General features: G+C 34.6%; 1 protein-coding gene across 1 annotated transcript in view; it reads right to left on the reverse strand.

The window, feature by feature from the left end:
* Nucleotides 1–5054: 5054 nt before the first annotated feature.
* LOC127144043 (uncharacterized) overlaps nt 5055–13430 on the reverse strand; it is a 73612-nt gene continuing 65236 nt past the window's right edge. Inside the window, exon 2 of the mRNA XM_051079567.1 lies at nt 5055–5211. Coding sequence (XP_050935524.1) covers nt 5162–5211 — 50 coding nt within the window. The 3' untranslated portion in view covers nt 5055–5161. The remainder of the gene's footprint in view (nt 5212–13430) is intronic.

Raw genomic sequence — 13430 nt, forward strand, 5'->3', positions numbered from 1 at the left:
GTGTATAAACTGACCCAAACATTCATGAATATAAAAGAAAAGAAATATAGAGAGAGTAATATTTCATAAAAGAAAATATTAAATGAAATTCTCATAGTAGCTCTATTAATTTTATATATACACATAATTATCATGCTCTAATCTTCGTAATTAAAAAATTCATGAACAATTATCATGCATTTGTTGAATAAGAAATTTTGGAACCAATCACAAATTGCCACGTCATTTACTAAAATAATTGCATTTTGAATTAACTAAAAAATTGGTATGTGTCCCAAATTAAATTTAAAGACAAATTAGCTAATTCTAATAATGTCACATGTCTTTATTATGACAATTGGATCAAATTAATTAACCTGGTTCAATTAAATATTATTTATTTGGGCTAAGATTCAATTGAGCAAAAAAAGTAAGCTTAATTTAACCCAAAGTTAAATATCCATGTGATTGAGCTCATGGGTATCATGAAAGCCCATCAGGGAACTCTATAAATAGAGAAATTCTCTTCATTTGTGGGGGTTGGAATTTTTTTATTCTAGAAGATCTAGAGAGAATTCTCCCAAGAGGCTCAACTCTTGAAGTTGATCGTCCTCGAAGATTGAATCTCCTTTGAAAATACAAACTATTTTCCAAGACTCCAACTTAAGCTTCCAGCCGAGAGAATCTGTTAAGAAACTACTTTAGGACGGAAACATGCTCACGTGTGTTTGTTTTTGTTAAGTTAATTTAGTTCAAGTTTGTTCCTATTTCTTAGGAATTAGTTATTCATGATTTGTAATCATGGAGCAAGTTTAGGGTCATGTTGTTAGTGGGTAGTTATTTTTTAAGACTTTAAATATTGTATTTTTTCTTGAATGTACTTTGAATGAATTTGTCTTCAATTTGCTCTTGCAATATTTATTTTTTAATCTAGAAAATAACAATTGGTGTCAGAGCTCTCTTCTTAAGGGATCTGTAAGTGTGTGTGAAGTTGTTGTGTCATGGACGCCATAGCAAGTTCTAGTTTCTCTTCAATTTCTCCATTGATATTTGATGGAGACAACTACCAAGTTTGGGCAGTTCGTATGGAGGCATATATAAAAGCTTTGGATATTTGGGAAGCAGTGGAAGAGGATTATGTAATTCCTACTTTTCCAGACAATCCTGTTATGACACAAATCAAAGCTCAAAGGCCTATTTGTTTGCTGCAATCTCATCTACTATCTTCACTCGAATTATGACTCTGAGATTAGCATATGAGATAAGGAATTATCTCAAGTCAGAGTATGAGGGAGATGAAAGAATCAAAGGAATGTGTGTGTTAAACTTGATTCGATAATTCGAGTTGCAGAAGATGAAGGAAACAAAATCAATTAAAGAGTATTCTGTTAGGTTATTTGACATTGCAAACCAAATCAGATTACTTGGTTCTGAGTTCAAGGACTCACGAATTGTAGAAAAAAATTTGTATCAGTGCCTAAAAAATTTGAGGCATCTATTTTTGCCTTAGAAAATACCAAAGACTTGACTCAAATCACTCTTGCAGAGATACTCAATGCTTTGCAAGCGCAAGAACAAAAAAGAGCCATGAGGCAAGAAGGTGCATTTGAAGGAGCCTTGCCAGCCAAGCATCATGAAAATGTTAGAAGCAAAAAGAAGAAGAAATTTTTCAAGAAGAATCAAATTTCTACTAGAGAATCTTCAGCTTACAACAAAGCAGGAGTCAATAAGGGATCCTACCCTCCATGTCCACATTGCAATAAATAGGGTCATCCTCCTTTTAAATGTTGAAGAAGACCAAACGCCAAGTGCACCAAATGTAACCAAATGGGCCATAAAGCTGTAATTTGCATGAACAATAATCAACAACAAGGTGTAGAGGCCAAAATTGCTGATCAGGAGAAGGAGGAGGATCAATTGTTTGTGGCAACATGCTTCGTGGGTGGTGAGTCAAATGAAAGCTGGCTGATTGGTAGTGGTTGTACCAACCATATGACTCATGACAAGGAGTTGTTTAGAGATTTGAAGCCAACAAATATCACCAAAGTCAGAATTGGCATTGGAGACTACATCTCAGTCAAAGGAAATGAGACTATTGCGATTGCAAGTTGTACAGGTACAAAACATATACAGGATGTTCTTTTTGTACCTGACATTAATCAAAATCTGTTGAGTGTGGGTCAACTTATTGAAAAAAAAATTAAAGTTACTTTTGAAAATGAATATTGCTTGATTAAGGATGCAACAAATCAAGATATTTTCAAAGTAAAAATGAAAAGAAAAAGTTTTTCACTCAATTCTTTAGAGGAGGAGCAATCTGTTTTTGCTCTCAAAGAAGATGTAACACAGCTTTGGCACAAAAGGGTCGATCACTATCATCATCAAGAGCTGCTGCAACTAAAAGAGTTGGCACTTGATATTCCCAAGCTTAGTGAAGTAATCTCAAGTTGCAAAGCGTGTCATTTTGGAAAGCAAAAATAGGAATTCATTTCCCAAGTCATCTTGGAGAGCCACTCAAAAATTGCAACTCATTCACACAGATGTTGCAGACCCTCAGAGAACACCTTCTTTAAAAGGCAGTCTCTATTATATTGTCTTTATTGATGACTTCACCAGAATGTGCTGGATTTTTTTCTTGAAGTTTAAATCAGAGGTTACTCATGTTTTTTGGAAGTTCAAGGCAAAAGTAGAAAATAAAAGTGGTTGTAAAATTCAAATTGTAAGGTCTGACAATGGGAAGGAGTGTATTTCGACAGAATTTGACAAGTTTTGTGAAGATTCAAGCATAAAACATCAACTTACAGCTCCTTACACTCCTCAACAAAATAGAGTTAGTGAGAGGAGAAATAGATACATCATGAAGATGACAAGATGCATGTTGCATGAGAAGAGTTTTCCAAAAAAGTTTTGGGCAAAGGCAGCCAATACAGTTGTATTTCTTCAAAATAGGCTTCCCACAAAAGCAGTGAAGGAAAAGACACCATTTGAGGCATGGTATGGTTACAAACCATCACTAAAATTTCTCAAAGTATTTGGTTGTTTGTGTTTCACTCATGTTCCACAAAGCAAGCGTGACAAACTTGATAGGAGAGCTTCATCGAGCGTCTTTGTAGGCTATAGTTCTATCAGCAAAGCCTATAAAATTTTCCAGCCACAAACTAAAAAGATTGTCGTGAGCAGGGATGTTCACTTCGTGGAGGATGAAGAGTGGAACTTTGATGATGCAGAGAAGAAAAGTCAGACCTTGGAAAAGATGAAATTCAAGTTCTTTGATTCAAGCATTGAAGAGGAAGATGACAAGCAGAATGAAATAGTAGATGATGCTTCCGTGAGAGGAACAAGGTTGCTTTCTGATATTTACGAAAGGTGCAATGCTGTTTTGTGTGAACCTGCAAACTATGCAGAAGCAAAGAAAGATCAAATGTGGGTAGCTACAATGGAGGAGGAGTTGTCAATGATAGAGAAGAACAAAACTTGGATCCTTGTTGACAGACCTCAAGAAAGTTAATTGGACTTAAATGGGTGTTTAGAACCAAGCTTAACGCTGATGGCTCGATTAACAAGCACGAAGCCAGACTTGTGGTTAAAGGGTATGCTCAAATCTTTGGTGTTGATTACTCTGACACTTTTGCTCCTGTTGCTAGAATGGACACAATTAGGTTACTATTTGCAATAGTTGCACAAAAGGGCTGGAAATTGTTTCAGTTGAATGCCAAATCAGCTTTTTTGAATGGTGTCTTACAAGAAGAAATTTATGTTGAGCAGTCCGAAGGATGTGGGAAGCAAGGTGAAGGAAATAAAGTTTATCTTCTCAAGAAGGCTCTTTATGGTTTAAAACAAGCTCCAGGAGCTTGGTATAGCAAAACTGATGACATTTACTAAGCTTGGGATTTTTGAAAAGTCTATCAGAATCAACCTTATATGTCAAGCATAATGGTACTGGCATTCTTATTGTTTCACTGTATGTTGATGACCTACTGGTTACAAGAAACAATGCAGATCATATTCAAAATTTCAAATGGGAGATGATGAAGATGTTTGAAATGACAGATCTCGGGCTCATGTCTTACTTCCTTGGCATAGAGATCAAGCAAGGGCAAGGTGAAGTTTTCACCTGCCAGAAAAAATATGCAAAGGAAATACTAAAGAAGTTTAAGATGGATGAGTGTAAGGCAGTAAGCACTCCAATGAATCAAAAAGAGAAGTTGTGCAAAGAAGATGGTGCTGACAAAGTTGATGAAGGATATTTCATGAGTTTAATTGGTTGCTTGATGTATCTCACAGCAACAAGGCCTGATATTTTGAATGCTGTGAGTATTTTGTCTCGTTTCATGCATTGTGCAAGTGAATTACATCTCAAGGCAGCAAAAAGAGTGATTCGATATGTCAAAGGCACAAGTGATTTTGGTGTTAAGTTCACTAGGGGCAAGGAGTTCAAGCTGATTGGTTTTTCTGATAGTGATTGGGGAGGTTCCATTGATGATATGAGAAGCACTTTAGGCTACTGTTTTACTCTTGGCTCTGGTGTTTTCTCTTCGAGCTCGAAAAAGCAAGAAATTGTAGCCCAATCCACTGCTGAAGCAGAATTTATTGCTGCAACAGCTATTGTTAATCAAGCTTTATGGTTGAGGAAAATTTTACTTGATCTTGATCTGGAGCAAAGGGAAAACACGAAGATTCTTATTGATAACAAAGCTGCTATTGCTATTTCTCATAATCCTATGTTTTATAATAAGACTAAACATTTTAACATCAAGTTATTCTTTCTAAGGGAAGTGCAGAAAAGTGAAGAGGTGATTCTTGTCTACTGCAAAACAGAAGATCAAGTTGCAGACATATTAACTAAACCGTTGCCTACTTGCAAGTTCGAGTTTCTAAGGTCAAAACTTGGTGTTTGTGTAACGACCCGACTCCTTATACTGAATCGAAGTCATTACTAAATATAGAACAAGTGGTTTAAGTCATAAAAATTATTAAAACGCATACGGTTTAAGAAATTTCATTTATAAAAATTTAAACAAGGTAGTCATGCAAAAAAAAAAAATGTGTAAAAGCGTTCTGAAGTCCTACTCGGGCCCTATCTACATAAAAGATGGTAAGTAATGAAAGGTACTCAAACTCAAACGTGAAAATCTGAAATAAGAATAAGCGGAAGCGGTAGTCCCTATGGCCCTCCACGGTCTCACTTCGGGTCGCTCGCCAGCTTGCCCTTGCCCTTGCCTCGTCCTCTACCTGAAAACATAAAACGAAGAGAGTGAGTATAAAAATACTCAGTAAGGGACCCACTACTAGTCCCACTAGGTGCCTGTTAACTTCCTGTTAGAGTCCTGATAACTGGTACCCAATCTCTGGCACGTTCCCGAACACGTGTAATCATGCGCTCCCGTAGGAACGTAACTCTGGTCTTCGGTGCCCCGGGGGACACCTAGGACAGTCGGGATGCGAGGACCCCGTCGAGTCACTCGAGTCATATCTATATCCATGCTAGACTGGTGTCCCGTCGGACCACACAGTCCTCAATAGGTGGTGATCCCGGAGGACACCCATGCAGGTACGACTCTAACAGATCAAGCTAACAGGTACCCTAATTGCAGTATACATACACATGGCATCAGCATATAACATATCATATAAATCATCTCTGCCCTCTCCGTCTCGACATTCGTCGTATAGCTATAACAACTCTCGCCACACATAACAGGCTATAGTATAACCATACCGTCATTTACATCATACTAACATTGATTTCAGGCATCGTACCGTCCAATCCTCAACATGCAAAATTGGAGTATACATCATCTCATATTTCTAAGCATGGAGCTAGTAGTAGAATCTCTTACCTGGAGATTTACTTGACGAGTCCTAACCGCGAGGTAGTACGCTTTCCAAGCGACGAGGTCCTAACTGTGTAATATGCCAAGATTCGTAATTAGGTCACCAACGACTAACGGTTCAAGACTCATTTGAAATGACTTACCCTAGAGAGAGGTTGCATTGCTCAAGCCCCTACTGAAGAAATCCCCCGCTGCAGCAGTTACTTGGTCCAGGACGTCCCTTAAGGAGAAATAATCTAATTTAATTCCAAATTAAATCATTTAGTGCCCAAAAATTTGAGTCTTGCTGGGTAAGCCAAAATAATTAATTAATTTACCAAAAATTGGATGGAAAGAGCCAAATAGGCTTGGCGGCTCGGCTGGGGGAGCAGGGACTGGCTCGGTTTGAAGGTTGGGGATCGGCTCGGCTTGCGGGGCAGACAGGCGCGGCTCGTGGTGCAGACCGGCGCGGCTCGGCTTACGACTCGGAGCGGGCGTGCGCGAGCGTGGAGCGCGTTCGGTTTCGGGCGAGCGGGCGCGGGTCGGTTTCGGGCGAGCGGGCGCGGATCGGTTTCGGGTTCGGGCGTCGGCCGAAACGTGGGTTCGGCTTCGACGGCTGGAGGCGCGCGGCTGACGATCGTCAACTGCTGCTACTCGGCGACTCGGCAGGACGCGGCTTCACGCGATGGCTGGCGGCTGCGCACGATCCGGCTGAGCTGCTCGACGACGCAGCAAAACGCGGCTTCATGCGACGGCTGGCGGCTGCAAACGATCCGGCTGAGCTGACGAACAGAAGGAGGAGGGCTTGGCGGCTCGGGTACGCGGCGGCGACGAGCGGCGGCGACGAGCGGCTAGGGTTTTGTTTTCTCCCTTTTCTCTTTTCTTTTCCCCTCTTTCTTTTTTTTTTTTTTTTTTTTTGATTTTTCTTCCTTATGCACGGGACCCAAGGCTCCTTTATAATAAAAATCTCTTTTCTTTTCCTTTAATTAAATCAAAGCCAACCATCTTCTCTCTCTCCCAAATCTCACCAAAATTTCAACCAACCCACCTTTCAATTAACAATAATTCACCACATAATTTCCCAATAAAAAAAAAATACTTAATATCTAAAAAATGGAAAATCCCAAGCCTTAATTAATCACAAAAATCAAAATGATAAGGTTCTTGTAATAAATTAAAAAAATTCCCATAACCACACTTAATATTGATGACAATGGCCAAAACAAAAAGAAATATCGAATTTGTTGGGCGTTACAGTTTGCAATTCCTAAAGCAAGGAGAAGTGTTAAGAAACTGCTTTAGGACTGAAACATGCTCACGTGTGTTTGTTTTTGTTAAGTTAATTTAGTCCAAGTTTGTTCCTATTTCTTAGGAATTAGTTATTCATGATTTGTAATCATGGAGCATGTTTAGGGTCATGTTGTTAGTGGGTAGTTATTTTTTAAGACTTTAAATATTGTATTTTTCCTTGAATGTAGGTTGGATGAATTTGTCCTCAATTTGTTGTTGCAATATTTATTTTTTAATCTAGAGATCGAATCGCATCGCATCAAAATCAACATAAATACGACATCAACACAAGTTTAGCTCCACGAATCAAATTTCTCCAAAAATCTTGTGTGAACAGCGTGTCTTGCAATGATTCTAATGATTTTTTTCCATAAACCATATTATGCATTCATTTTTGTTAGTTCCCATGTCTTAATTTAAGAAAAAAAACACAATAACAACCCTCACATAAATAATAGTTTTGGTACATTATCCGATAATTTTTTTCTTTTGATTTAAAAATTTCACTCTTTAATTTCTTCATCATTCTACGGTTTTGGCTGAAGCAAATTATTAAGTTGATTTTTTCATTTAGAAAAATAAATCACAAAATTATACACTGACATTTATTTTTATTTTTAAATTTTAAATTTATTTTAATTTGATATTTTCATTTTATAAATCTTACATTTCTATTGTTTAATTTGGAGATTAATTTCAATTTTGTTCCTACCATTTTATATTTTGAACTTTTACTTTTAGGTATTAAATTTCATTGATAAACATAATCGTGATTAAATCTTTTCATTAAATTCAATTGTAACCAAAAGAAATTAATGAGACTATTTAATAATACTTGCGATTAATTCTCTTAAGTTAATTAAGAGAAAATTAAGACAAATGATTATGCGTTAATTCAAAATTAAGACAGATGATTATGCAAGTGAAAATTCAGGATAAAAATGTAAAATTTTGAAACCAACAAACCAAACTAAAACTAAAAATTTGACAAAGAAAGTAACATTTAAAACTCAAATTTTGTTGGGTAATTATAATATGTAGCAATATTTAGAATAATTATTAAGTATGTAGCAATATTTTAAAAAAATTGCAAAAATAGCAAAATCTATCGGTGATACACTTCTATCGTTGATAGACTCTTATGGTTTATCAGTGATAGATTAACATTTGCTACATGGTCTATCGGTGATAGACTCCTATCATTGATAGATTTTGACAGATTTTGCTATTTTAATTAGGTATATGTGACAATTTCAAAATTGATATGTGGGTCAGATTTGGATAGAAGCCCAAGAGTAATTGGTTGTTCAAGTTGTTGGGCCTTTAAAGGACCAAGTAGTTATTGGACCATAACCCTTCATGTGCCTCTTCTTCACTATTTATACTCACATGTATACAACAAAACTAAAAAAAAATATTCATGGACCGTGTAATAAAAAAAAAATCCATGAAACCATCATTGTATTTTCATACATTTAGATTTATCTTTGATAGTTTTGAATTTTACGTTGAATGTTTATAGATCTTTTTCATATTATTACTTCTCCTTCTTTGTATTTTTACTTCTTCTGGTTAGCCATTTCTTCATTTTCTTTTCTAGAATTTTTTTCCTTCTTTTCCATCCCTCATCTTCGACATCATCTCTTTATTCTTTTTTCATTATCATGTATTGTGTCATTCTTCTTCTTTTTTTACTACACAACCGTATACTAAGATCTAAACGATCAATCGTTTATCTCAAATAGATAGAGATAGACTACAATAGGTAAGAGGTTCTACTACTGAATCTTCGAATTGAATTTAAAGAGATTGCATAGGTTATGGATTATGCATTGATAGTAGCTGAAAATGCATAATGCGATGTTGTGTAGATGTTGACTGATGTTAGATGATGATTAAGCACGCTTTATGGATTTCATGCTTCATGGACTGTTATGTTTTATGGACTGTTATAACTGATGATTCATGCTATGTATATATTGATTGTTAATTACATGCTTTTGGATTGTGGTGTGTCTATTAAATTTCACTGTTAAGCCTTTTACCCTACCTGTATTGTGTCCTATCCATGGGGTCACTTGCACGACTAGGACGTGTTCCTACGGAGTCACTCGCACGATTAGGGGTGTACCTACGGATCACATGCAGGGTTATGTGCTAGTTATACTGTATATGAGATCACTCGCACGACAAGAAGTGTTCCGACGAGATCACTCACACGATTAGAGAGGTGGACCTATGTATCACAAATATGTTTAGGAGTGTGTACCTACAATCACTCGCATGACTAGGGTTATTCATACGAGATAACTCGCACGATTAAGGGTTTTCATACGGTCTCACTTGCCTAGTGTGTATCTACGATCACTCACACGACTAGAGGCGTTCCTACGGGATCACTCGCATGATTAAGGGTGTTCATACAATCTCACTTGCCCAGGTATGCTCCATTGGGCACAAGACGTTATGAATATGTTTCTAACGAGAAGTTAACAGATCCCTAGTAGTGAGTCCCTTATTGAGTATGTTTTATATACTCACTTTTTTCTATGTTTAATATTTCAGGCAAAAGTAGAGGTTCTGGAAAGCAGGCGAGTAACGGGAAGGGTCCGTAACATGTCATTATGGGGACCTAGTTCTACTTTCATGTCTATGTATCAGTGTTTCAGTATTTTGTTTTTAGATATTTTTTATTAAATTTTGATCCTATTTATTTAACTTTGTTTTATTTAAAGAATTGTTAGAACTCGTGCGGATCATGTTTTCACAGTATTTTATTGAACTTTCAAATTTTATATCTTTCAAACATTTACTTGATATTAATTTCATAAAAAATTTTAGTCTCTCTTTTTAAGAAAATTTAAATTATTAATGTTCTTTTGAATAATAACCTTAAGTTTAAAAGTTCGGATCATTACAATATTACTAAAAACTTAATTATTATTCTTAAAAGTATCACCTATTACGACTACTTAAAATTTACCCATAGCCCACATCTTCTAATAAAAAAAGCAAAGACAAAGAAAAAGAAAAAGCACAACATGAAAAAACCTATATTTAAGGACCCTATCACTATAAGAAATGGTCGGTGTCTAAATTTAGAAATTTAGGAAAAATATTGAAGAAAATTAAAATTAAAATTCTCTTTCTTTTCCTCTCTTTTTTTTTTTTTTTTTTTTATCGATGATCTTAATACAATTTTTTTATTCTCTTCTAATTGTTCAATCACATTTCATCTTGACAAATTCTCTTTCCATATGTTTAAAAGTAAGTTGTATTTCATTGTATTGTATGACTATGAATACTTTTTGCACAAATATTAATATCAATGTGAGTGTACTATACTCTAAAATCTATCTCTCTTTGTATATAATATACATGAGCTAAGGGAATGTGTGGAATGAGAGAATTTTTTACTATACTCTCTTGATATAAACCCTAAGCCAGTTAAAACATCAAAACTCGTTAAGCTATGTATTTCAATGTGATATTTTTGTGGGAATACTATTCCAACGAACACGTAGATCTCTTCAAATTATCTAACTAAAATAAAATTTAGAATACTCTACCGATCATTAATAAATGAAAAAAATTTAGATTAGAAAATTAAAAATAAAAAAAGAAAAATAAATGAGCTACCAACGGGACACTCAACGTTCAATAAAAAAATTTAGATTAGAAGTGTAAATCTTGAAATCTAAGAGAGCGAATCAAAATTTAAATTTGAAGGCTATAACTATTAGGATATTTAAAGGTATTGATCTATCAGGATATGAAATGTATCATTAAATATGTATTGTTTATTGTATGAATAAACTAAAACTAATATTGAAACACAATTCTAGACTCAACATTTTTATATATATATATAAATACCATGAACTTTGTACTATGTCATTATATCTAGACTAATAAGATTAAGAGGAAATTTGAACATTTTATATAGATATAGATGCATTCTTACACACACTAAACTGAGACACATGGATAGTTTAATGTGTGTTCATTTAGTGTTAGGCCTTTGAGATGTAGATCATCTAAGGCACGTTAAGATGACATACTTCTCTCGTTGAATCAAATTTATTCTAATGAGAATATATAAGTGATTTCAGTTAAAATTCAACGTACATTCAATTTTCTATTCACTCATGAGATCAAGGTAATTGGAGTGGGACTAGTTAGAAAACTTAAAAGCTAATTAATTTGTTAAAAGTTGATTGAATCGAATCTATAACAACATCATCATCCTTCCTTATGATCAAATAAATCAAGTTACAATTTGTATATCAATAAAACAAATAATTGGAACCATATATCTTCTCCAAAACACAAGAATATAGGGAAATTTATGTATCTATCATGAGCCCAAATATCATACTTTTTAACTACACATAATTTTCATGGAAATAGGTGTTGCTGTGAATTTGGACCTAAAATAAATAGGTCAAATGTTTTCTTTTTTAAATAACGAAATAGGTCAAAGATTAGAGAAGATAAATCTACGGTATAGTGGACTTGAGATAAATAAGTTCAAGTATTAACTAATCATTGATCCAATCAAATTAATTAATGTGTGTAAGAATGCCATAGTACAAATTTTCAATTCAAACCCCCCACCCATTCAAAATTTCTATTCAACCTCCCCCTCCTCCCACTTCAAATTTCAATTCAACCCATATTCAAAATTTTCATTTCACAAACAAAAATCTATTTCTAAACAAAATCCTAAACTATCTAACAAAAATAATTCATCATCAAAATCCTAAAACAAATTTTAAAAAGCAAAACCCTAAACTATCTAAATAAACCTAACCTAATTAACTAAAATTAATGATTTTAAACTTACCTCAACTAAGAATGTACGGTGGCAGGCGGCGAGAGAGGGACGACAGCGGCTAACGGCGGTGAGGGCAACGGCGGCGAGGGAACAAGGCTTCTCTTCTTCGATCGTCGGCAGTTTCTCTTTAATTTTTTTCGTTTGTTTCAGAAATATCGAATTTATAGGGGAACTCCCAATGCAGCATGAAAACGTCGGGAGATCCCCTTTCTCCCAACGTCTTTTCTGACAAATAACTAATGGCATCGGGAATTTCGCGTTACTCTCGATGCCATTTTTGACGCATTAAAAGCGCGTCGGGAGAGCGCCTTATTCCCGACGTTGTCCTCGATGCCATGCAGTATACGTCGGAAATATATGTCTGAGAAAATTTCCGACAATCAATTCCCAGCGCGACATGCATGCATCAGGATAACATGTTATTCTCGACGTTTTTTCCGACGTCTATATCACGACGTCGGAAAAGGGTGACTCGCCCGACATGTGCAAGTATGCGTCGGGATATTATGTCATTCCCAACGAGTTTTCTCTCGACGCCTTTCTCTACGTCGGAAAAACCCCAATTTCTTATAGTGAATAAACATTATTTTAATTTATATTCTCATTCATCCCTCCTTATCGAGAGATTAACACATAAATATATGTGATTTACTTAAAGTGTGTTAGCTACGTTCTCATTATAAAGAAAAATGATTTTATTAAAGAGAAGGTTTGTTTATAAAATATACAAACTAGCACTATTAAGATAACAAATTAAACGTAAATAATCACAAATAGTTTAATAGGTTAAATACAACAAAAATTCTTTGTACTTAGCTTGTTCGTCGAGCAAAATAACAAATTAAAGACATTTCAATATTTATAAATATTAAAAACTATAATTTTAGATTTAGATAAATTACAAAAAGATGGATGCAATTTTAAATTTTCTTTATATGATTATTATTATTTGAAAACGATAATTTGAAATGAAAAAGGGAAATGAAAAAGGAAGGAAAAAGGTATTAAAGTTGAAAAGGGAAAAGGAGATGACGTAGTCATCTTTTATTTTAAATATCAATGTCATCAATCATCATACGTATACGTGTGTGTATATATATTACGTCTATCATTCTAAAAATCTTCCACCAAACTTAGTTGTTTAATTTTATTAAACAACAACTACTTTCCCAATATGTTTTCTTCCTTTTTTTTTTCTTTCATTAAATTACTAATTTTGCCTATAGACTTTAATGGTTTTCCAGATCTAACGATATATATATATATTTTCTTTTCAACTTTTTATTTTTTCATTAATCAGTATATTCACTATGTATGGAAAAATTTTAGATTTTATTAGTGATAGATACTATAGACCTTCATGAGATTATCATTTAGAAGAGGGGTAGTTTCAATAAGCTCAACAAAACTAATAAATATTTCAACCTTAATTACGTATTGAATGCATAGTTTCACGGTTGAGATTACGAACAATAGTTCTAAAATTCACGATCTCAATAGTAGAACAAACT

This window comes from Cucumis melo, chromosome 11 (genome assembly GCF_025177605.1).
Source record: "Cucumis melo cultivar AY chromosome 11, USDA_Cmelo_AY_1.0, whole genome shotgun sequence".
Lineage (NCBI taxonomy): Eukaryota > Viridiplantae > Streptophyta > Magnoliopsida > Cucurbitales > Cucurbitaceae > Cucumis > Cucumis melo.